General features: G+C 41.3%; 1 protein-coding gene across 3 annotated transcripts in view; it reads right to left on the bottom strand.

Annotated features, from left to right (window-relative positions):
* Positions 1–7453: 7453 nt before the first annotated feature.
* Positions 7454–25156, bottom strand: part of YAF2 (YY1 associated factor 2) — a 48590-nt gene continuing 30887 nt past the window's right edge. Inside the window, exons 3-4 of one of the 3 annotated variants that reach the window (XM_083365232.1) lie at positions 16626–16778; positions 7454–10070 (exon numbers count right to left, since the gene is read on the bottom strand). In XM_083365232.1, the coding sequence (XP_083221358.1) occupies positions 9833–10070; positions 16626–16778 (391 nt within the window). In that variant the 3' untranslated portion in view covers positions 7454–9832. Of the gene's footprint in view, positions 10071–16625; positions 16779–23996; positions 24593–25156 lie in introns of those variants that run through there. The other 2 variants (XM_083365231.1, XR_014492794.1) reach the window with 2 other exon arrangements.

The raw sequence follows: 25156 nt of genomic DNA on the forward strand, positions 1-25156 counted from the left end.
TAGACTGATCATTTCTTTGTCAGTGGGCAAACATACGAAATAAGCAGGGGATCAAATATTTTTCCCCTCACTGTACAAAGTGTGCTTTGATAGCTTGTGCATAATTCAGTTTAATGAAGCAAGTTCTTTCTTCTCATCTATTTGGAAGAAATATTCCATTATTTAAAAATTAAATAAAGGTATTTCTTGAAGAAAAGTTAACATATTACCTGTAAGTGTTATATTCCAGCTGAAAAGCCCAACCAAGCAAAACACCAGAGACATTATGAACTCCAGTGTTAACTTTCTTAGGCATAATTAATACAGCAAGGTATAATGTAAGCTAACTCTAAAACTATGGTGGGAAACAGATAATTAAAAGAGTAATCCACCCACCCTGACAATTCAGGTCACGTCCAGTAAATCTTCCAGAAATTGTTATGAGAAGAAACTTTGTTCTGTCAAAACATTCTCTTCCTTCCCCCTCCCCCGTAATTGTTGGCAAGCTAGCGGCACTACGGTGGTCTTAAGGACAGTAAGTTTCATAGGTTGACAGGCTGGCCCCCTAAAGGGGAAAGGGCACCTGGAAAACAAAAAGAATAATTATTGCTTGTTAGTTCCCCCTTGTGTTGGCCCCAGCTTCCGGGGTACCTAATGTGGAATTGCTTCACAATTGCTTCACAATTTATCCACTTGTACATGCTGGGCTTTCACCCATCTAGTTTCTGATATCAGGGAAGCCTGCCATTGGATTAAGTACTGCAGCTTTCACTTGTGGATTCTAGAAACAAGGATTTGTTTGACCTCATAGTGCATTTCCCCTTCTACCACTATTGGGGCTGGGGCTGTTTCCCCTGCTGGTCTCATTGTGGATCCCCTGTGTAGCTTCAATAAACTGCAATGGAGTACTGGGTGCACTTTACCTTATAGCCTCGGTACTTTTAATTTTACTGTCACAGGGTTTATGATTTTTATGATAGGGAAAGGACCTACAAACTTCAGCTCTAATTTTTTGCAAGTTTGTTTTAACATAAGATTTAGTAGACATACAATTTATCTCTTACATGGAGGATCTCCTGTGGAGCTTGTTTCTTATCCACTTGTTTTTTCTGGCTTTCGGCTGCCTTATTCAAAGCTTTCTTTCAATCGGCTCCATCAGATGGGAAGCAGCCTTGCCTCCTATCGGAAGGCCATCAACCTGTTCAAACTTCACAGGTATCTTAAGCTTCCTCAAATGTAGTCCTAGCCTCTGCACTGTGGCTTGACTAATTAGGCAACGGGAGCAGCCAAAGTATATGAGGGCCGTAAGCATCCCCCTCGCCCCCCTCATGGGATGCCTTGATGTCTACCCTAACTTCAAGGTGGTTGTCAGGTCCACTCACGAGCAGGTCATCTTCTCCCTTGCACTCGCTGTCGGAAAGGGTCATCGGTGGCTTCTCTTCGATTGGAGTTCCATCCCATTTGCGCTCTGGAGGGGAGACCTCAATAACCTGTGTTGCTGCTCGTGGCCTCTCTTTCCCGTTCTTTGGCAGCTTCAGCTTATAGGGGGTCAATACCGTGGAAGCCATTCGAGGGGTCAGTGCTGGGCTGCCTAGTATCCCTTGTGGCCACAGCAAAAGCACATGATAGGAGTGCAGCTGGACACCCCTGCATAAACTGGGGACACTACTGCTGGCTGTTTTCCCCCCAGTGCACACCTCTCCTGGCTCTTCTTCGATCACAGTCCGAAGCTCTCCCGGTCCTTGTATACCACCAGGTATAGCTCTATGGTGGTGACTAGTGGTACCAATCACTAAGCCAATTCGGGAACCCTCAGGCCAGGCACATGTGAAATAGGTTATGGCTCAGCCCCTCTCAGAAGTATTGGGTCAAGAGCTGCTCTGGCCAGTACCTCAGCCTCCCTGCAACCCTCCTGAAGTCTCTAATGTATTCAGTCACAGGTATACTCCCCTGCTTCATCTTCCGAACCTCCACCTCCACCCATTGTGTGGGATCCCCAAATTGGTCTCTGAGGCCACAGAGTAATGTGTCTGGGTCTAGAAAATTGTCACCCACTCGCTTCTCCTTCGAGGTTGGTCACTATGACATCCACCTAGGCCTTGTCATCAGGTTATTCTGCTCCATGTCAGTTGAGGTGGGTTCAGACTTGATTGAAAAAGAACACCAGCTTCTTGGGGTTCCTGTCAAATGTTACGGGGGTGGAGGTGGCCTTGGTGCTGGCCTGGGTCTCGGCATCCAGCCCCCACCATATGGGTACTTCCACAGGTGAACTCCATACCTGAGATCTGGTGACGGTCTGATTGCAGAAGCAGGGCCGAACCCCTTCAGGGTCTAGGATCCAGCCATAGGACTGGCTCTCCTCCACGAACCTCTAGGCTGTTAAACTTCTGCCTCAGTTGCTCCACTGACTGGCTGCTGCACCTTGGCCAGTAGTGCTTCCACTCCGAGGTTCCTCACTCCCACCACTCCAGCTTTCTGCCCCATTCGGGCTAAGGGCAGTACGAGAATTTGGCTTCAGCAGCTCTCCATAACTCCTCTTGCCACTTTTCCAACTCAGGCCAGTTGAACGCCACTGTTACACCCATCCATTCCAGGGTTGGGGTCAGCTACTTATGTTCAACTCACTTCTTAGGTTTGTCAAGGCCGGTGTGGTTACAAAGCTGCTTTTGGCCCCAGCCAGAGTCCTGCTGATCGATCCTGACCCAGCTTCAGCCAGCTTCTTCGTTTCAGGCATCTTCCCAAGTCTTCACTACCCCTCTGGAGGCCTAAATTAAATTAATTAATTTAGGAAATTTTGGTGAGTTCGCTTAGTGTCAAATTCCAGCTGAAAAGCCCAACCAAGCAAAACACCAGAGACATTATGAACTCCAATGTTAACTTTATTAGGCATAATCAATCCGGCAAGATAGAATGAAAACTAATTCTGAAACTATGGCAGGAACCAGATGATTAAAAGAGTAAAATCTGCCCCCCAACAGTTCAAGTCACATTGTCCAATAAATCTTCCAGCAATTGTTATGAGAAGAAACTTTGTTCCGTCAAAACATTCTCTCAACCATTTCGGCTCTCACACTGATAGGGAGCATCTGTGAATCCCAAACTCTTTCTTCCTCCTCCCCCATAATTGTTGGCAAGCTAGCGGCACTACAGTGATTGTAAGGACAGTAAGTTTGACAGTAAATGGAATCAGTTATATTCAACTTTTTTTGATATAACAAAATGTTTCAGATATTATTAGTGATCATTTATAATTCTCAGTACTTACCATATCAGTTAATCATTTAAAATATACTCATTTCTAATAATAAGATTATTTAAATCCTGAAATAATCATTTTAAATGATTCATTGATTTTGGGTTCCTTTGAATTAGTGTTGACTTTTAGTGACAGCCTGAACTAGTCATTGCAGTATTTTTGGAAAGAATTTGGAATTGATTTGCCATTGTTTCCTTCCTAAGGGTGGGACAATTGTTAAGTGTGAGGACCAGCTGTAAGTTGCTTATTTCAGAACTGCTGTAACTGGATCATGAAATCTGAATGCATGGGATACAGAATAAAATGTATTTGTTTGTGAGATTAATATCCTACCTATCCTCCCAGAGCCCAAGGGAAATTCAGGAATTTTCCAGCGATGGAAATGCTTTCTTTCTGCAACCAGGAGGGAAACAATGCCTCCTCTTCTCTGCATTTTTGAATGATATTCTGTATGTATTTTGTATCTTAGGTTACATGGAGAGCAACAGTCTTTTACATGGCACAGTATTGGATCATAACTCATTCAATGGGATAGGAACTCAGAAAATAGCATTTGCTGTGGCAACTCTCTCATTACATCGTGTCTCCCACCAAATTAGGTTGGTCATTCCCTTGTTATCTTTTAGAACAGAGGTCCCCAACCTTTTGGCCACAAGGGACAGGTTCCATGGAGAGAGGTTTTTCCACAGAACAGAAGGTGCGTGGTTTTGTGTGCTTCCTTCATCCCCCGGATGGGGCTTTGCTTGTTTGTGCAGACCGGTTGCTGGCATACCGCAGCCCGGTACTGGTCCACAGACTGGGCGTTGGGGACCCATTTTAGAACAGCAAAAACAGTGTTTGCATGAATTTTAATTGTTGATAGTGATATTTGAGATGTTAGAGAAATTTATTTCTCTTTATTTTTCTCGACCTAAGTCAAATATACTATCTGTAATAAATCAGATAGTATATACATTTCTGTAATAAAGCAACCGAGTGCTTCTATATAGTAATAACTTATTGGAAGTAGCCCATGGAATTTTTTAGGATTGTATTCTGACTTAATGAGAAAGCACTCCTAAGAAATGATGTTTATGATCATTTTCAAAATTAATTTGATACAGATGTCATACATCTTAAATAATATGTTACTGATATTTATAAATAAAATGTGTACAAAAGAAAATACTCTAAAGATGGATTTGTGTAAAGAAATTATGTAGAAGTTTTGAAACACATACTTTGCATGAAAGAATCCAGTTCCTGCCATCCACAAATTGAGCTAGCAACCCTTGAGAGTTGCTGCCCGTCACTGTCAAAATGACTGAATCATATGGACTGATTGGGTGTTTAAAGTAGCTTCCTAAATATTTGTGACAAAATGAATAACTAGATATGCCAATTATGTAGTTATATCACTTGTAGATTTCAGTCTCTCCCCCAAGTGGATACCACCTTTATATTGTTTATCTATTGGGAAATTACCTCTAGAACAGACATGTTAAACACAAGGCCCGGGGGCCGGATCCAGCCCGCGAAGTGGTTTCATGTGGCCCGCGAAGCCATCCTGGAAACAGTGAGGGAACAGCCCCCCACTGCCTTGGCCCTGGCCCAGAGACCCTCCTTCTGCCAGAGACCCTCAGATCTGTCCCACCTCTTCCCAAGCCCCCATAGGCACCCTTGATGTGAATGATGTAGAGCTGGCCATGCCCACCCAGTAGGCCATACACACTCTAGCCACGCCCACCCAGTAGGCTGCACCCACCCAGGCCACACCCACCCAGCCCCTTGAGGGCAACCGCAATGCTGATGTGGCCCTCAATGAAATTGAGTTTGACACCCCTGCTCTAAAAGTTTATTTTAAAAATTGGAAAAAATATTAAAGGTTGCAGAAAAATTAATTGCATTGTTCCCCAGTAATTTCTGTCTAGAATCCAATAAATGACCAAGCAGTACTTCGTAACATAAAAGTAGTCTATGAGGGAGATGGGTGGTTCAAAAATGAGATAAATAAAAAATAAAATAATTATCCTAATTTCAGCCTTTTCAGTCCATATTCATTTAGGGAACAGAGTCAATGTTAACTTGTTAGACAGCAAAAGTAAGAAATGACATATGCAAGTTTTACATTTCACATCAGACTGTATTTCACATCTAAAATGTTACAAAATAGACAGTACTATTATGCCTGTAGAAGTACTGGAGTTAAAAACAAAAAAAAATACATTACTGCAAGAGACCAACAAACATCACCATTAGCAGAGCTACAAAATTCAATTCTAGCTGAAAGGCTGTCATTATACATATTTAATATTTTTATTTAGAATTATTACCAAAATCCTATTTAATTTTTCATAGTTCACAAAATAAATATTTTAAGTGAAAAAAATAGTTATTTCCTAGCTATTATGTGAAGTGTTCCCTTCAACAATACAGGTGAAACTCGAAAAATTAGATTATCGTGCAAAAGTTCATTTATTTCAGTAATGCAGCTTAAAATGTATGTATGCATCTGGACTTTTTACCAAAACAAATAATATTAACAGCCTGATCCTATGTACATTTTCCCAGAGTTAAGTTTCACTGAATTCAGTGGGATCTATCCAAGTAAGTGTGCATAAGATTAATCTAACACAGAAAACACAAATATATACATTGACTAGACTTTCTCTTCTAGCTCATTATTTTAAGATCCTTCACTATGAGAACCTTAATTTTTAGTAACTCTGCGTCTGAAGGACATTTTCATGAGGATGTTTGTCGGTACAAAAATGCTAATATTGGCAACTAGTCCAAGCAACAGAAAAATGCAAAAAATTTGGAAAAATGAATTAGAATGCTTTTACTACTAATATTTACTTTGTGCAATGCAACTCTATGCATGTTTATTTGGAAGTAAATTCCAAATAGTACAGTGCCTCTTAATACATGCGGCTCTTTAAGCCGTCTCCTGCAGCTCCCAGTCGCTCCTCTGCCATTCTGGAAAAAAAGTGGGAGTAAAAAAGTCCCATTGAGAGAATGGGGTGGCGGGGGTTTGGGGAGCTGCGCGCGCAGCTCTCCAAACCTCCACCACACCGTTTGGAAAGCTGCTGCCTTCGTCCATGTTTGACGAAGGCAGCAGCTCTCCAAACGGGCAGCGGTGGTTTGGAGAGCTGCGTGCGCAGCTCTCCAAACCTCCACTGCCCCATTTGCAGAACTGCTGCCTTCGTCCATGTTTGACGAAGGCAGCAGCTCTCCAAATGGGGTGGTGGAGGTTTGGAGAGCGGCGGGTTGGAGAGCTGCACGCGCAGCTCTCCAAACCTCCACCACCCCGTTTGGAGAGCTGCTGCCTTTGTCCATGCCACCTCTGCAAGCCTCCGCCGAGAGAATGAGGTGGTGGAGGCTTGCCGCCCATTCTCTCGGCGGAGACTTCTTTCAGGGGATCCAGCCTCTTTCACCCCCTTCTCTCAGCTGCCCAGGGGGCGGCAGAGCTGGACAGCTGAGAGAAGGGGGTGGCAGAGGCTGGATCCCCCGAAATAAGTCTCCGCCGAGAGAATGGACGGCAAGCCTCCACTGCCCCATTCTCTTGGCGGAGTGTTCCACTGCCCCATTCTCTTGGTGGAGCGCTCCACCGCCCCATTCTCTCATCTCAGCGGAGACTTCTTTCGGGGGATCCAGCCTCTGTCGCCCCCTTCTCTCAGCTGGGCTCTGCCGAGACGAGAGAATGGGGCGGCAAGCCACCAAGAGAATGGGGCAGTGGAGCGCTTCGCCGAGAGAATGGGGCAGTGGAGGCTTGCCGCTCATTCTCTCAGTGGAGACTTCTTTTGGGGGAATCCAGCCTCTGCCGCCCCCTTTTCTCAGCTGCCCAGGCAGCTGAGAGAAGGGGGCGGCAGAGGCTGGATCCCCCAAAAGAAGTCTCCGCCGAAATGAGAGAATGGGGCAGTGGAGCGCTCCACCGAGAGAATGGGGCGGTGGAGGCTTGCCGCCCATTCTCTCGGTGAAGACTTCTTTCGGGGGATCCAGCCTCTGTCACCCCCTTCTCTCAGCTGGGCAGCTGAGAGAAGGGAGCAGCAGAGGCTGGATCCCCCGAAAGAAATCTCTGCCGAGAGAATAGGCGGCAAGCCTCCACCGCCCTATTCTCTCGGCGGAGCGCTCCACCGCCCCATTCTCTCGGCAGCTTGCCACCCCGTTCTCTCATCTCAGCAGACTTCTTTCGGGGGATCCAGCCTCCGCCGCCCCATTCTCTCTCCGCCGCCCATTCTCTTGGCAGAGACTTGCAGAGCTGCTACCTTTGGCTGCTTTTCTTTCGGGGCATCCAGCTGTTGAGAGAAGGGTGTGGCAGAGGCTGGATCCCCCGAAAGAAAAGTAGCCGAAAGCAAGCTGAAACAGAGAGGAGGAGACTGCAAGAAGGGTAAGATCAGCGCGGGCTGAGAAACGCTGATCTTGTGTTCCTGGCAATCTCCCTCGATTTCCACTTGTGAAATTCGGGGCTGGCCTTACGGAGTTGCCAGAGCTCCCGTGAGGACGCATACACAGGGCCGCTGATCAGCCTCTTGTTTAGCGCATGCATGCGCATGCACACTCTTTTTTGTGGCTCCCAGGTTTTTTTTGTGAGGGAACCGGTTCCGAGTGGCTCTTTAACTGTTTCAGGTTGCCGACCCCTGCCCTAGGGGAATAGCCTCAGGCCCAGAAGCATTTGCAGTAAATTATGAAGGTACCAAAATAATATGGTTGATGATGTCATCATACAAAAGTTACCATTATGTACTTTTTGACCTGATAAGTGACACAAATAAGCAACTTAAGATATTATTATTATGACATAATTGTGCGCGTGTCATGAACCTTTCCCCCCCCACACACACACACTTATGTTTGGGCTGCTGAGTAAAAATGCAAGGATTAAGGATGCTGTAGTGCTATAAACTATGAACTCAATGAGACATTTCTGAGTAGAAATGTATAGACTTTTGTGCTGTCAATTATAATGTATAAGTTCTGATTTGCTAATTGCCTTATTAAATTAAAATAATTTTTAGACTGGGTTTACATTCTGATCAGTGAATGTCCTTCATTTAAATGGACAATCATATATAAAAACCTTAGAAGTTATAAATCATCTTCCCTCCCACTATATTTCTAATTCTACAGTACAGGTGAAAGAGTTAATCATTAATTTGTACATTAAAACATTTAACTGATTGTAAACAAAATTGCAAAACCTATACTCATAAAAATATTTTATTGAAAAATTTACATAATGCTGAATGGGACTATAAATCTTTTTGTTCTGTATCTCTATATTGCTAAATGCATAAATATCCACCACTATCAAAAACAAATAATTGCATTTTTCCTATGATTTACTATATTATTTAATAAAAGTTTTTTTTTTAAAAAGCAAAAGGCTGATACAGGAACAAATGTAATACATACCACATTTGCTTACTTACTTATTCTGGTGCAACATTTAATATCACTGGCTGAATCCTAAAGGCTGCACAGGTTCTTTTCACACCCATACACCCAAACATACACAGCACCATTGCTTTTAAAGTTCACCTCCTCCAACTGAAGTCCCTTGCGCTACCCATTTTCTTGGGAGATCTTTGGGAATGCTCTCTGGTGCAGTGCAAAGAACTATGGCTAAAAAAAACCCAAACAAAACAAAATAAATCACTAAACTCATACATAAAATTAAAAGCCTCTTTGGATCCCAGCCTCCTGCTGAACAGTATATCACTATAACACTGAGCAAATCTCGGAGAAAGTAAGTGGACAATACCAATTATGATGGCTTCATGTTTGGGATTTTAAAGCTATCAGCAGTAATTTTAAGATATAGAATTAAGAAAACCAAAAAATGATTAATAATTTCAGAATAAATTTATGTTCTATAACAGAGAATACCAGTGTATAAGGACAAGGTAATACTATATTTGAATTATAAAGCTAAACAATATTTGTAACATATTTACTTTTTTGCTTGTAAACATTAACAATAAATGTTCTAAGTGTGTGAGGAAAATATTGGAGAAGCTAGCAACATTATTCAATTACAATAATCCAGTAAAATGTGTTGGACATTGGCAAAAATTCATAAAAATGTTTTATTTAATAACATTTTCCTATTCAACCACACCAAGTACCAGCAGGTGTTTTAAAGATAATCATTACGAAAAGTTTTTTGCAGCAATTGTTGATTAAGTTGATCTTTGACTTGCATACATATATAACTATGATTCACAATTCTCAAATAATGCATATTTATGCAGCTTGAACTATTTTTTAATTCATTCAGTACATGCCAATAGCACAGAATCCAAGAGTTCTGTTAAAATTCACTAAAGTAAGAGAGGAAATGGACTTACCAGTTAACACTGCATCAAGAACATTCAAACCACATTTTCATGGCACTATTGTATATGAAGATTAAAAAATTGATCTAAAAATGTTTTGTAGATTGCAGTGCAATTTAATTGCACTGCAGAACTACTTGTAAAAAAACTGCATAAATCATATTTGAGTAAACATAATCATGCACGGTGATAAGTCATGAAAATGTGGTAACTGTTGGCAGAAGTTGTATATATGTAATTTTTTGAAAGAAAAGACTAAATAAACTGAAGTAAATAAACTTTAATGAGATTCTCCATTCAGTGATGAGGCTTCTCCTCTAGGTGAAGATGACCTGGACATTCCTCTCTCTGTATTGTCAGAACTAGAACCACTCTGACTGTGCTGGTCTGCAGAAGCTGCACTTGAAGTAGGTGGTGACTTAGTTTTTTCTTTAAAGTCTGTAATAATGACTGTCAGATCACCAACAGTAACTTCCAAATGTTGAGCACTACTTCGATCCACATTTTTCAATCTGGGCCTAAAATAATATAAATAATCAAATGAAAGAGGAAACTCAGAAAATGTTCCCAAAAAAATGTTTCAAAGATTTTTCTGGAATCAGAAAGAGTACTTGAACCTCCCATATTATGATACAATTCATTAGCAAGATCATCTAAAATTGATTGAATCTTTGAATTATGTCAAGCAAATGTCTTTGTTAGCCTGATCCCTGAATATTTAAAATAGAAATGCCAAATACTAAATCTGAGATTTTAGATATAATAGGCATGTGTTATGCTTCTGACCTATGATTTGATTTGATTTGATTAAATTTATATGCTGCCCTTCTCCCTGAGCTCAGGGCGGCTCACAACAATAAAAATTAAAAAAACATAGAGTATTTTTTTTTAAAAAGAATTAAACAATAGATGCAATGATTACGAGACAATTTAACCCAGTAAAAGCCTAATTAAAAAACCGTAGTCAGTCCAGGCCCGCTTGTTGGAACAACCAGGTCCCTGACACCACTGGATGACATCGCCAGGGCTCGTTGCCTTGGAAGAGTGAGGAAGATTCTCAGGGATGACTCACACCCTGGACGGTATCTCTTTACTCTCCTACCATCCGGTAGGAGATATAGGAATATAGCCAGCCGTACCAACAGGCTGAAGAACAGCTTTTATCCGTGGGCTGTTAGGCTTTTGAATGGGATATAATCTTATGCAGAGTTGACTTGGGAGGCCGGTGTGTGGTGTAGTTGGTTCACATAGTGTGGTGGGATGGAGGGTTTGTTGTCACTGTGTGTTGGGGGGAGAGAGCACAGGGGGAGGCTCAGCTAATCTCAATGTACACATGTTGTACTTTGACAATAAAGGTTTATTATTTTTTTTTATTCAGGTCACGGCGGAAGGACCAAAGGTCAGGGGTTGTCCACAGCTCCGGTGGCAGTTCATTCCAGAGGGTACAACCTCATAATCTGTTTATTTATATTTCACCTTTATTATTTATATAAATAACTCAAGATGGCAAACATACCAAGTACTACTCCTTCCTCTTATCTTTCCTACAACAGTAACCATGCGAGGTGAGTTGGCTGAAAGAGAGTGACTGGCCCAAAGTCACCCAGTCAGTTTTCATGCCTAAAGTGGCATTAGAACTCAGTTTCCTGGTTTCTAACCTGATGCCTTAACTATCCTGCTGCTGACAGATACTATGGAACACAAGATAGGCAAAATTTCACTGGGAAAGGAGAGGCCAGAGAAACATATGAGGAATATTTGAAGCATTTGACAGATAACATAGTTTAGAACTGTTCTGATCTAAACTCTGGGCAGCTCCTGTGGAGTGAACAGAAGTATGATCTGACTAGGCAAGAGTTTGAGCCTGTTGGTCATGAACAGGTATACAGGCATAAGCTCAGCAATCTGTATATTAGATCTATGTCTACCCTGGGAGATTATATGTGGTTGGGTCCAGGCAATGATAAATTACAGGTAATCCTTAACATATGATCTGTCGTTTAAATGGCAGTTCACAATCATGACAACCTTGGAATGGAAGCTTTACAGCCCATAAAGCACTTCCAGCATTATAAAGGAACATACTGTTTCCCCACCCACCCATATGATCACAGTTTGGGCATTTATGACCAGTTGCCAAGTGTGCAATTTTCTCTGCTCATTTTTCCAAAACGTCAATGGAGAATCCAGCAAGAAAGTTTGCAAGTGGTGGGGATGTTAGATTTGAGGTTCATTACTCCAGCCCACTGAGGGATTTCTCCTCCCTTCCATGCAGGGAAGGGAAATCCTCCCATATGCTGGAGAAAAGGAGCTCAAATCTGGCAAAAACAATAGCAAATATCTCTTTCAGTCCCTCAGGAGGAGAAAACACTAGCAAATGCTGGCATCTCCACCCTTCCAAAGGGGAAAATGGCTCAGAATGCTGGCATTCACTAGTATTTTCATCAGATTTGTGGCCTGTTCCCCCAGCACAAGAGAATTTTCTCTCCTTGCATGGACGGGAGAGGAAATCCTTTGACATGCTGGGGTAATAGAATTCAAACATGGCAAAAAATGGTAGTGAAGGCTAGAGCTCTGACCCTTTTGGAATGCTGGTGTTTGGTAGCAGTTTACACTCTGGAAGAGAAAATACTAGTGAATGCCAGGTTTTATGCCTCTCCAGAGAAAACATTACTGTATTCCAGAACAATAGTGTTCACTAGTGTTTACCAGATTTGAGGCCCGTACCTCCAGTGAACTGAGAACATCCCTTGGTGTGCTGGAAAATGAACCTCAAATCTGGTGAAAACACTAATAGTGAATGCTATTGTTCTCACAACCCTTCTCCCTGGTGATATGGAGAAAGGGCCCAAGCTTCCTGGGGGGGGGAGGTCTATGCCCTCTACCCAACTCACCAAGCTTGGGAGACCCTACCCATTTCGTGTTTCAACTAATGATCAATTATCTGTTTAATAGGCACAACTGGGTGAATTGGGATTGTAATAGTTGAGTGAAACAGTTACATGGTGTCTCAGTTAACAATACTTTGCTCAATGACTCAGATTCTGGGCCTAATTGTGGTTGTAAGTGGACACTGTCTGTAATCCTTGACTGAATGGTTCTGTCTATACTGAAAAAGGCAGTCGTCCATCCCCTCTTCAAGAAGTTATCATCTACAAATTTTCATTCCCAGCCATTATGGAAATTTCTGTTAGATGGAACTAAGGGAAACTAGATCTAAAACATCTGGTCAGCATCAAATTTGAGTTCATATAAAAATTGATATAATCCTTCATACAGCAAATATCCATTACAAAGCATAATAAGACATGAATCTCTAGTTCTATTGTTCAAAAAACCAATTAGGCTGAATTACCATAATGACAATCAACCAAATTTATTAAATCTAATAAAAGTTAAATTATCTTTACTAAAGACATGTTTAAATAATTCCCTTAATTCATCCCCCAAAATTTTATTTAATGATGGACACATTCCCGTGCCTGTATTATTGAAGCTACTAAGTGTCTGTATGGGATGGCATGAGGCAAATCCAGTTATTCAAGGAGCAAAAATGTAAGGGTTTTTTAGTTAAAATGTATTTGGGAAATGAAGAACCTGGGTCAAAACTTCTGAAACATAATTTATGTTACTCATGCACCACATTTGGTAGCAAAACTGGGAATGAGGTTATAAAATGTCCTAAGCTGTAATGGAACTTATATGCTTATTGTGGTATGGTTTATTCAATAAACCTTGGCTTAGTTCACTTTGTGAAGCCACAAGATAAGGGATGACTGAGACTCATCAAATTTAGTTTTTTTAATCATTGTGGAATAGCCTAACTAAACAGATACCAATGTAAACTAGCAAGGCCCAATGTTTACACACATAAATATATACTGAGTTGAGCTTCAGATAAGCATAAATATAGTTTTATTTAGTATAGACTACGGGTCGGCAACCCACAGCTCAGGAGCCGCATGCGGCTCTTTCAGCCTGCTCCTGTGGCTCCCAGCCTCCTCCGCCATTTGCAGAGAGACAGAGACAGAGAGAAGCACTTGTGCTTTCCTTCTCTCTCTCTCTCTCTCCATGCGGACTTGCCCTGAGCCCAGGCGCCCCAATACCTGGCGGCCAGGATTCCCCTTTCCCAGGCTGGCCCCATCTGAGGTGCACGTGGCTGGCCTGCGATCCCCAGCCGGCGAGCCAATTTAAAGCCAGGCCAATCAGCTTGTCAGAGAAGAATGTGAGGTGAGCAGAAGGGGGGGGGAGGAGAGAGAGGGAGGGAGGGAGAAGGGAAGTGCAAGTGCCTGTCTCAGTCTCTCTCTGAGCGCGATCACAAGCTCGCTGCCTGCCCAGGCTCTCAGGCCCCCTTCTGGGACACTGTCCCCAGAGGTTCCCTTCCTGGCCAGGCCAGGGGCTACCCAAAAAGACTGAAGTAGCGGCATCGGGGTTGGCGCGCAGGTAGCCAGCAGGAGACAAGTCAGGTGGGCATCGCATCACCTCGGCTCTCACCAACAGCTAGTTTGGAAAGAGAATTTGGGGGAGATGCTGTTTTCCTCTTGGGAAGGCAGAAGGGGGATAAACAGGCAAAAGAGGGGAGTTTTTGCAGCCAGCCAGCCCCCCCTTCCTGATTTTATGCCACATTCAAAAAAACACCCCAAGCTTGACACCGTGCAGGGTTTGCGCCTTGCACCAAAGCTTCGCAATGGCGCTCAGAATAATGGGGAAGGGGGGATGTTCCTGGGCTCAGGGAGGGAGGGAGCAGAGAGCTTAATAGGGGTGCGGGGGGCGCTCAGCCACCCTTCCGGCTGCTGCGCCTGGGTGCCAGGGCTGCTATCTTCTTCGTAGCGGCGGCAGCAGTGCCATCACCTTCCATGCCGGTCCCATTGCAAGCTAGGCACGCCCCCACATGCTCATGGAAAGGATGGGTAAAAGGGGGTGAGATGTGCTGGTGTCGGGGTGGAGCGAGGAGTGGGGAAGGAATAAGGGATGCATGGGGGCGGGGTGTGTGGAAGGAAGAGTCGGAATCCAAGATGCTCAAATCTGGTGGGCTCCCAGCAAACGCGCACCGAAAAAGTGATGGGAGAAGGAAGAAAAAAAGAGGGTGGGGGGAAAGCGGCCTGTTTCTTCTTCTTCTGGTACAAACTCTGTGCTCAAGCTGGAATGGGGGGGACAAGGATGCCAGCCAATCTCTTTGGGAGAGGGGGCACAGGATGGAGGGCAGCTTGCCTTGGAGAGGGAGGGGGAGCCTTCCTCGTCTGCCTTTCGTTTTCTCTCTCTCACTCTCTTCTCTGCCCTATTCCCCTCACTCCTTTTTTAAAAAATCTTTTTTCTTTTTTCTTTTAAAAAAGCAAAAGTGGCTGGGATTATGAAATCAAATCGGGAGGGAGAAGGGAAGAGTTTGCTTCCTTTTTAGGGATCGTGCCATGGGGGTCGTGGGGAACAGGAGCGGCGGGGGAAGACTGGGGGAAACCAGGATGCTTAGAGCTGCCCCCACAATGGCCAGCTTTGCTCCTGTGGGTAAGCCACTGACTTGATTAATGAGCATTTGTTGCCAGAGCCGGCTGGGTTCATACCCCCAGACTGAGCTATAAATCACAGTTTGCAACCTGCTGGACTCCCCCACATTCTGAGCCACAAACAAGTGAGGAGTAATAATTGGGCTCTCTGGTTCAGCTCACAAGTCTCGTTTTAACCATGGTTTGCCAGCTACGCAAGACACAGCCAGGTTCACTTGTTGCACTAACCCAGAAGAAGAATGGGGGGGAGGAGGAGGAGGAGGAAGAGCGATGATTGACAAACCGCCAGCCAATCTCTTGGGAGAAGGGGCGCAGGATGGAGAGGAGGGCAGCTTGCCTTGGAGAGGGAGGGGGGAGCTCTCCTCGTCTGCCTTTCATTTTCTCTCTCTCCTCACTTGGCCAGCTGGCTGGCTTGTTCTCCAACAAACTGACATACCGCAGACATTCTTATGCAGCTAAGGAGAGACAGACAGAGAGAAAGAGAGAGAGAGAAGGGAAGTGCAAGTGCCTCTCTCTGTCTCAAACACACACACACAACACAAACACACTGAGTGGGGGAAAAGGACTGGCAGACCAAGGGCAGAAAGAGAGGGAGGGAGGGAGAAAATATGAATATATGTGGTTGTCCTTAGTGGACTTTTAGTAAAGAACGTTTAATGAAATATTTTGATTTTTTTTAATTAAGAGGTGAGATATGGGGATAATTATGCTGTATTTAAAGATGGTAGATAAGCTACTAAAATTGTTTTTACCTATTGGGATGAAGGAGAAAGGTTTTTTTTCCCCTCTTCTGTCCTTTTCACCTCCCACCCCCAATTTTTTTCTTTTCCATTTTTCTGTTTGTAGTTTTTATAGTTTGCACCGGCTTTTTATTTCATAAATACGTGGAGGACTCAAAATAGACATTTGACTATTTTATTTGAAAGTAACCTTCAACCCAGTGTCTTTTTTTTTTGGAGTTCAAAATGCTTTTGTTGCATGCAGAAATAAAAAATTGTTTTCTTGGTAGCAGTTCATTGATTTCATAAATGCAGCACACTATAGTTTTTTTATACATAGCATAAAGGTAAAAAACAATATATGCAGTGTTATCTTCATTTTAGATGTCAAAAGATTTTTGCAGCTCCCAGTGTTTTCTTTTATGTGGGAAACGGGTCCAAGTGGCTCTTTGAGTGTTTTGGTTTGCCTACCCCTGGTATAGACCATAGGTTCCCAGATTTTTGGTTCACAAATCACTTAGTGTCTCAGTTGTTTTCATGACACTTCTAGGCCAGAACCCTGACCTATTTAAGGTAGTAGTTTCTGCAGTATTTGATAGATCTTGAGTATTGTATGTTTTCCCTGAAAATACAAAATATCCTGCAGTGTCCCTGTGAACATACAGTTTAAAAACCCCAAGGATAGACAATATGGGAAAGTTTACAGATCTTTTTATTTCACACATTTTATTTATTTTCTCTGTTCGATCAACATAGTTGTTGGCTTTTATTACCTTTTTCTAAGAATTTTACAGGATTAATATTTAATATTTATTTATGTATTTTGAACCACCCCAAACAGCATAAATTTTACCTGGTTTTCTTATGACTGTTCTTTTTGGTGGTAGTTTCTTTTTCACTTTTTTCTTTTTCTACTTTGTCTTTTTTGTCTTTTTTTGATTGTGTTGGGGGCACAAATTGCTGGGTAACTTGTTGTGCAACCAGCTGAGAGACAGGTCGAGGTTTCCTGTTTGTACATACATAAGAAAGTTTCATTAGTATATGCAGTAATTTTTTACATTATTATTTTTACAAACTAATATTTGGATAAATAAACCTATACAACATCGACCTATGAATATATTTAGAGTTGCTATTTTTCCTGCTCTTCTGTCTTGCTAGACAGTATTTTCTAAATAATGCCCAATCATTGTTATGTCATTCTACCTTGGAAAGTTGCATGACTTTCAATGGTACAATTAAATAGTAATTAGAATGCAGAGAAAGAAAAGCCTGCAGATCTGATGTTTCTAACTGTCCAATCCTCCATAAGTACACATTTCTGATTTGACTAATATGAGCAAGTAATGTCTAGAATAATACGGTACCGTATTTTCCGGCGTATAAGACGACTGGGCGTATAAGACGACCCCCTACATTTCCTGTTAAATTATAGGGTTTGGGCTATACTCACCGTATAAGACTACCCCTCTTCCAACGCACACCAAATAAAAATTAAAAAACATCAGATTTGATTTTAATATGGTAATTTTAATTCAAATGCTTATGACATGCAGGTACTTAGTAGGAAAACTGTCACTTATAAACATAAGGCTGTTTGTCATCAAACATGTAAACATAAAACAGTGCAAGTGGATTAAACATAATAATAATAATAATAATAATAATAATAATAATAATAATAATAATAATAAGTTGGAAGGGACCTTGGAGGTCATCTAGTCCAACCCCTGCTAAGGCAGGAAACCCTATACCATTTCAGACAAATGGCTGTCCAGTCTCTTCTTAAAAACTTCCAGTGTTGGAGCATTCACCACTTCTGGAGGCAGGTTGTTCCACTGGTTAATTGTTCTAACTGTCAGGAAGTTTCTCCTTAGTTCTAGGTTGCTTCTCTCCTTGACTAGTTTCCATCCGTTGCTTCTTGTCCTGCTTTCAGGTGCTTTGGAGAATAGCTTGGCTCCCACTTCTTTCTGGCAGCCCCTGAGATATTGGATCACTGCTATCATGTCACCCCTCACCCTTCTCTTCGTTAAACTACACATACCCAATTCCAGCAACCGTTTCCTATTTTCCTAATTCACTTTTTCACTTTTCCTAATTCACTCTAAAGCTTTCCCTGCGCAGAGCCTTAAGTAACACCAGCTGCCTGCAATTAGTGCAGGTTCTCATCCCACCAGGCTCAAGGTTGAGTCAGCCTTCCATCCTTCCGAGGTAGGTAAAATGAGGACTCAGATTGTTGGGAGCAATAAGCTGACTTTGTAATAATGCTGCTTGTGGGGGGGGGAAGCTCTAATAAGCAGGCATATACATAGAATGAAGGCTATTGCTAAGCACATTGATTTGTGCTTTAAATTGTAAGCCGCCCTGAGTCTTCGGAGAAGGGCGGGATATAAATGGGATTTTAAAAAAAAAGACCAAATGGGAGATCCGCTCCAGGTTTTCCAGCCAGCCCGCCCAGTTCCTGAGTCAAATGTGTCCTTAGAGCTAAGCAGCTGCTCTGGCTACGGCATTCCCCACCTGCCTTTCAAGTTGCTCTTGCATTCCCCACCTGCCTACAGCTGCCCTTCAACTTTAGAAGGAAAGACTTCCAGACCCCAGCCTGTAAAAAATCACAGACTGCAGCTTCTACTCCAATTGGTCCCGCTTTCCCTGCACAGACTAAATGGAAGATCCGCTCCAGGTTTTCCAGCCAGCCCTGTCCCTAAAGTTTCAGCACCTGGTGTATAAGACGACCCCTGACTTTTGAGAAGATTTTCATGGGTTAAAAAGTCGTCTTATACGCCGGAAACTACGGTATATTTAACCATTGCTTTTCTTTTCAGTCCTGCTATAAATCTTTTTGTGTTAACAGAGCATATTCCCATGTTTGTAAATCTATTCCAAGGAAACTTCAGTTAACTTAATTAGTCTCTATTTCTAAGCATAGAGATATATAACTATTGACATTTCCAAGCAGACATATATGACTGCATACAATGCATTGTGAATCTCTAGTAATGCTTAAGAGTGAGAATAATTACTATTATTCATAAAAGAAAAGGAATCAAGTATATCCTAATTAAATCAGAACAATATTATATATTTTCTTCCAAACTAGGTAGCAGCCCTTGGCTAAAGTTGGCTGATCTTGAAAAGCTGAGAATAAATTGACTCAGTAATAACTGTACCTGGATGGGAGAATATTAGGAAATTCCAAGGCAGTATTCAAGTGTAAGTTTTAAAAAAGTACAAAAAGAATTCAGTGGCAATTCTGTATTGTTGTCATGAAAACTAAATGAATATGTTTGTGAAGTCACTAATAATTGTACTTCACCAGGGAAAGATTTTATATTACATGTTTTCTAGGCAAAAATTAAAATTTTCTAGAAAATTAAATATCCAGTAACAATAAATACAAAATTAAAATCCATAGCAACGGAAATTATATAGGCAACAAAAAATAATGTATCCAGGATATGGATCCCTTCATGTACCCAGGCCTGAACACCAAACCAGATCTACTGAGTCTTACAAAAGACCAGTAAGGTTGAGTCCATCCTAATATCCAGAAGGAGAATATTCGGGAGAGGGGGCACTATAGTAGAAAAGACACACCTTCTGAGCCCCACCAACTAGCATCCTTAGCTGATAGAATCTGAGGCATGTCCATCCTGCAAGGGATGGTCCCTCAAGTAATTCAGTCTCAAGTCATGAAGGGTTTTAAACCATTACCTTGAACTGTACTCCAAAGTACACTGGTAAGCAATTCAGCATACAAAATAGGGGTGTAGAATGCACCAAATAACCAGTGCCATTTAAACTTGTGCTGCTGCATCTTGCAGCAGTTGAAGCTTCCAAATGCAATAATAGTTTCATGTTTAATCACGGTAATGATATTGATTCATTATATGTCAATCAGAAAAGTAATAGTTAAAATGCTCCCTCTACTCATTACTAATACAATACAATTCATAAATGCAATTCACAATCAAGGCAGTTAAGAATAGATCAAGCCTAAAGATGCCAGCAGCCCCTTTATTTAGAAGAACAGCAACCTTCTTGTCAGCTACAAAAAATTCCATTTATATGAAATTTATATAATTTATATAAATGAACTTTATATTCATTTCAATGTTCTATAGGAGTCTTTAAGTTTTATCCTCATAGGATAAATATTCTGAAAATAAGTGTATTAGAACTTGGGTCTCTCACTTATCAACACCATTGCTGCTACAACCCATTAGCTCTCATTACTGGGACCAGTGGTATTGGGTTAGGGTTAGTGGTATTGGGTTGCCCTAGTTATTAACAAACAATAGTTCTTAGTAGATTCCCTGAGAGAATCAGATTTTATATCTGCTTTATTTAAATAGAGAGAGGGTTATTTATTTATTTGAAATTGTTAAAGGTAAAGGTTCCCCCGCACATGTGTGCTAGTTGTTTCCAACTCTAGGGGCCGGTGCTCATCTCTGTTTCAAAGCCGAAGAGCCAGCAGTTGTCCGAGGACATCTCCATGGTCATGTGGCCGGCATGACTAGACGCCAAAGGCGCATGGAACACTGTTACCTTCCCACCGTAGTGGTCCCTATTTTTCTACTTGCATTTCTACATGCTTTTGAACTGCTAGGTTGGCAGAAGTAACAGGCACTCACTCTGTTACGCGACACTCGGGATTCGACCCGCCAAACTGCCGACCATCTGATCGACAAGCTCAGCATCCTAACCCACTGAGCCACCGTGTCCCTTTTTTGAAATTGTTACAGCTGCCTAATTCATAAGACCATGGGCAGTCTGTAAAATTATATAGTTAGTTAAATTTGCTATGACCCTCTATTCCAACAGATCCTGATCTGCTTATAAAATCTACTCCAAAGTTGAAACAATTAAAAACATAAAGAAAACAGATAATTAAATAAACCTACAGTCATGGCGGAAATTGTTGGCACCCCAGAAATTTTTCCAGAAAATCAAGTATTTCTCACAGAAAAGTATTGCAGGAACACAAGTTTTGCTATACACAGGTTTATTCCCTTTGTGTGTATTGGAACACAACAAAAAAGGGAGGAAAAAAAGCAAATTGGACATAATGTCAAACAAAACCCCCAAAATGGGCTGGACAAAATTATTGGCACCCTTAACTTAATATTTGGTTGCACACCCTTTGGAAAAAATAACTGAAATCAGTCACTTCCTATAACCATCAATAAGCTTCTTATACCTCTCACCCAGAATTTTGGACCACTCTTCCTTTGCAAACTGCTCCAGGTCTCTCTTATTGGAAGGGCGCCTTTTCCCAACAGCAATTTTAAGATCTCTCCACAGGTGTTCAACGGGATTCAGATCTGGACTCATTGCTGGCCACTTCAGAACTCTCCAGTGCTTTCTTGCCATCCATTTCTGGGTGCTTTTTGACGTATGTTTGGGGTCATTGTCCTGCTGGAAGACCCAAGATCTCGGACGCAAACCCAGCTTTCTGATACTGGGCTCTACAGTGCGACCCAAAATCCTTTGGTAATCCTCAGATTTCATGATGCCTTGCACACATTCAAGGCACCCAGTGCCAGAGGCAGCAAAACAACCCCAAAACATCATTGAACCTCCACTATATTTCACTGTAGGTACTGTGTTCTTTTCTTTGTAGGCCTCATTTCGTTTTCGGTAAACAGTAGAATGATGTGCTTTACCAAAAAGCTCTATCTTGGTATCATCTGTCCACAAGACATTTTCCCAGAAGGATTTTGGCTTACTTAAGTACATTTTGGCAAACTGTAATCTTGGTTTTTTATGTCTCTGTGTCAGCAGTGGGGTCCTCCTGGGTCTCCTGCCATAGCGTTTCATTTCATTTAAATGTTGATGGATAGTTCGTGCTGACACTGATGCTCCCTGAGCCTGCAGGACAGCTTGCATTCCTTTGGAACTTGTTTGGGGCTGCTTATCCACCATCCGGACTATCCTGCGTTGCAACCTTTCATCAATTTTTCTCTTCTGTCCACAACCAGGGAGATTAGCTACAGTGCCACGGGTTGCAAACTTCTTGATAATGTTGTGCACTGTGGACAAAGGCAAATCTAGATCTCTGGAGATGGACTTGTAACCTTGAGATTGTTGATATTTGTCCACAATTTTGGTTCTCAAGTCCTCAGACAGTTCTCTTCTCCTCTTTCTGTTGTCCATGCTTAGTGTGGCACACACAGACACACAATGCAAAGACTAAGTGAACTTCTCTCCTTTTTATCTGCTTTCAGGTGTGATTTTTATATTGCCCACACCTGTTACTTGCCCCAGGTGAGTTTAAAGGAGCATCACATGCTTGAAACAATCTTGTTTATCCACAATTTTGAAAGGGTGCCAATAATTTTGTCCAGCCCATTTTTAGAGTTTTGTTTGACATTATGTCCAATTTGCTTTTTTTCCTCCCTTTTTTGTTGTGTTCCAATACACACAAAGGGAATAAACCTGTGTATAGCAAAACATGTGTTCCTGCAATACTTTTCTGTGAGAAATACTTGATTTTCTGGAAAAATTTCTGGGGTGCCAACAATTTCAGCCATGACTGTAGATGATTAAGGCCTTCCTTTTATCACAACTGTTTTATGCCTCTCTGAAAGATCCGTAACTGGTTTGGAAAGAATTATGCACTTGGTTGGGCAAGTGGTACATTACCAAGTCAGGAATTTTCGGGAAGACTTCTCATCTATCTTTAATTATTTTTCTTGTATGGAGAAAAATATAGTATTTTATAAAAGATCTCTCAAAATACAAAGAATCTCTAAGAAAATAATTTTTGAGTTAAACTTATATTTACATTTTATTTTTATTCAAAATCATGTTTAGTGCTAGTAGCAATGATGTTACCTAGTTTGGGTAACGAAACGTCTGTAAGGAAACAATCAAGGTCATAGAGCATTAAGGACCCATTATTTCAACCCTGAGCTACAAATATTCTCCTTTAGAGTTAATATTATATTATTTCTGCTAATTAAATATGCCTATATTTATTTATTTTATTTATTTATTTTAATTCCATTTATATCCCACCCTTCTCCGAAGACTCAGGGCGGCTTACAAGCTTAGCATATTATATTTATATTTATATTTATACTTATACACTTATACTGTTTAGTGAATAAGCTGTTAGGAGTATACATCTGCACATAATTAGGCACACTTAAAACTACCCATTGACATGTTACTAAATATGGGGCCACAAATAAACCTACTTACAAGTACTTAAGCTATGTATTTCCATGGCTCCTGGACATAGGTCAGATTGCTAAAATTCACTCTTGTAGTTCTTTGCAAACCATACACATCTGGCAGAAAATCCAAGCTTTACAGAAGTGGAAATAATATTTAAAGCATATTAAAATCATTGTTCATAATATATCTGGATAAGTATTGATTTGGATATAGAAATTATGTTATCTATTTTTACTGCTATAATTCAAAGAACAGAATTGTTTTTATTTATTTATCACATTTTTGACCACCCATTTCCCTCATAAAGAGAAATTACTTGTGTTTTGCTGGTTAAAACTGATTTTAAAGAAATAGTTTGGACAATTTTAAGCTATCAGCAGTATTAGTAGCCTTTAGCAGTCAGTGTGATTGTTCATAATCACATGAGTTGGTTGCTACTATCTACTGCATAGTGTGCCAATAGCATTTCACTACACTTTTGCACAGTGATTCTGCCAATACAGACTTTTGAATAATTGTTAGTAGCAAAGTCCAGGTTTTCCTACTGTTTCCATGTGTGTTCAATCAACAGATTCTCTCTCCCATAATTTTAAACTACTTTAAATGTAAATATGACCTTCCCTATTACTTTCCAAATCATTTATAAAGCACTGTGAAGTTGGTTAAAAGGCCAATTTCAAAAATATAAAACATGACATATATATAGGAAAAGTTTGAATGTTCCCTGGTCAGATTATAATTTTTAGTAATCCCTAAATAAAGCTGATGATTAACCCAATATATACAAAACAAATTTCTGCAAATTTGAAAGCATGCTAAGTATTTATACAGCCAATTTTCATTATTTTCAGTAGTTACATTCTATATAGTTGACCTGAACACCGAATTAGCAAATACTGGAACCTCAGTTGGGAACAAGTGCGTGAGTGATTCAAGTTATTTTGTATGTCTGTGAAAGTACAAAGTAAATTTTAGCAAACAGGTACCAATGTCAGAACGCACCCCAATCCACATCTTAGGAAAGAAAAAACACTTGGAGACAAGATTGTCCAAGCAGGAACTTTTACTAAAACATAGATGACAGTGGATATAATAGACAGGATCTGAAGCTGTTTCAGAGATCGATACTTTTAAAGTGTCCCCAAGTAATAAACCCACTCCTCAGTCCATTTGGTCAGTCCCGGATCAGTCAAGTTTCAGGTATCAAACCCCTCGTGGGAAAAAGGAGAACCACCAGTACATTTGCAACATTATTACTTCCTCCCCTTCACATTCCATGTGGAGATGCAAACCAAATTCCCCCCACCATTCTTGTTTGTTTGTGAATCAGATAGGGAGAGGATTTCCTTTCATTGCAAGAGCCAGAATTCTCCCCACCCCTTTTCTTTGTTGTTCGAAGTTCAGAGGGAGAGGGTTTCTTCCATCAGTCTTTGGTGATGGCCACCAGGCAGGCTGAATAAACAAACGGTACATCTAAGGGAAAGAGATGGGGCAATAAACACTGTCTTCTCTTTCCTCCTTAGGAATGGCAGAATCTGGTAAGGGGGGGGTGAGATTTGGGTTTGCACAGAGAGGGAGTTAGAAATGAAATAAAAATGGGTTCTGACATCCTGCCCTCCTTTAAAAAAAAGAGAGGTCCACCTGTAGAGGAAACAAAATATAAATGTTAGCCCGGTTTGTTAGGATATTCTGTATGAAACAAGCAACTTGGGTGCTCTAATGTGATATTTATTGACCCACTCATTTTCTGAGGAGGGGAGGTGTTTCCAAGTTACTAAGTATTGAATTGCTCCATGGTGTTTCCCAGAATCCAGGATTTTTTTACCTCGAATTGTTGTTCTCCTTCAACCATGATAGGAGGTGGGGGGAGGGGTTTTTCCCCATAGGGGTGACTGTTGTTCCCTTTTTAGCAAACTGCAGTGAAAAAATAGGTGTATGCCTAAGATTTTTGGGTAATTCTGATTCTACTGTTACTGGGTTTATGATTCTTTTACTTGGAAAAGGTCCAATGTATTTTGGTCTGAGTTTATTACAGGGTTGTAGGGATTTAAGGTATTTTGTGGATAAATATACCATCTCTCCCACCCTGAATGGTGTGGGACTGACTCTCTTTTTGTCTGCTTGTACTTTGTATGCTTGCCTAGCTTCATCTAAAGCTTTCCTAATGATTGGCCAAGTGTTTTGTAATTGTGCAATCCATTCCTT

Source organism: Vipera ursinii (assembly GCF_947247035.1).
Source record: "Vipera ursinii genome assembly, chromosome: 6".
Taxonomy (NCBI): Eukaryota; Metazoa; Chordata; class Lepidosauria; order Squamata; family Viperidae; genus Vipera; species Vipera ursinii.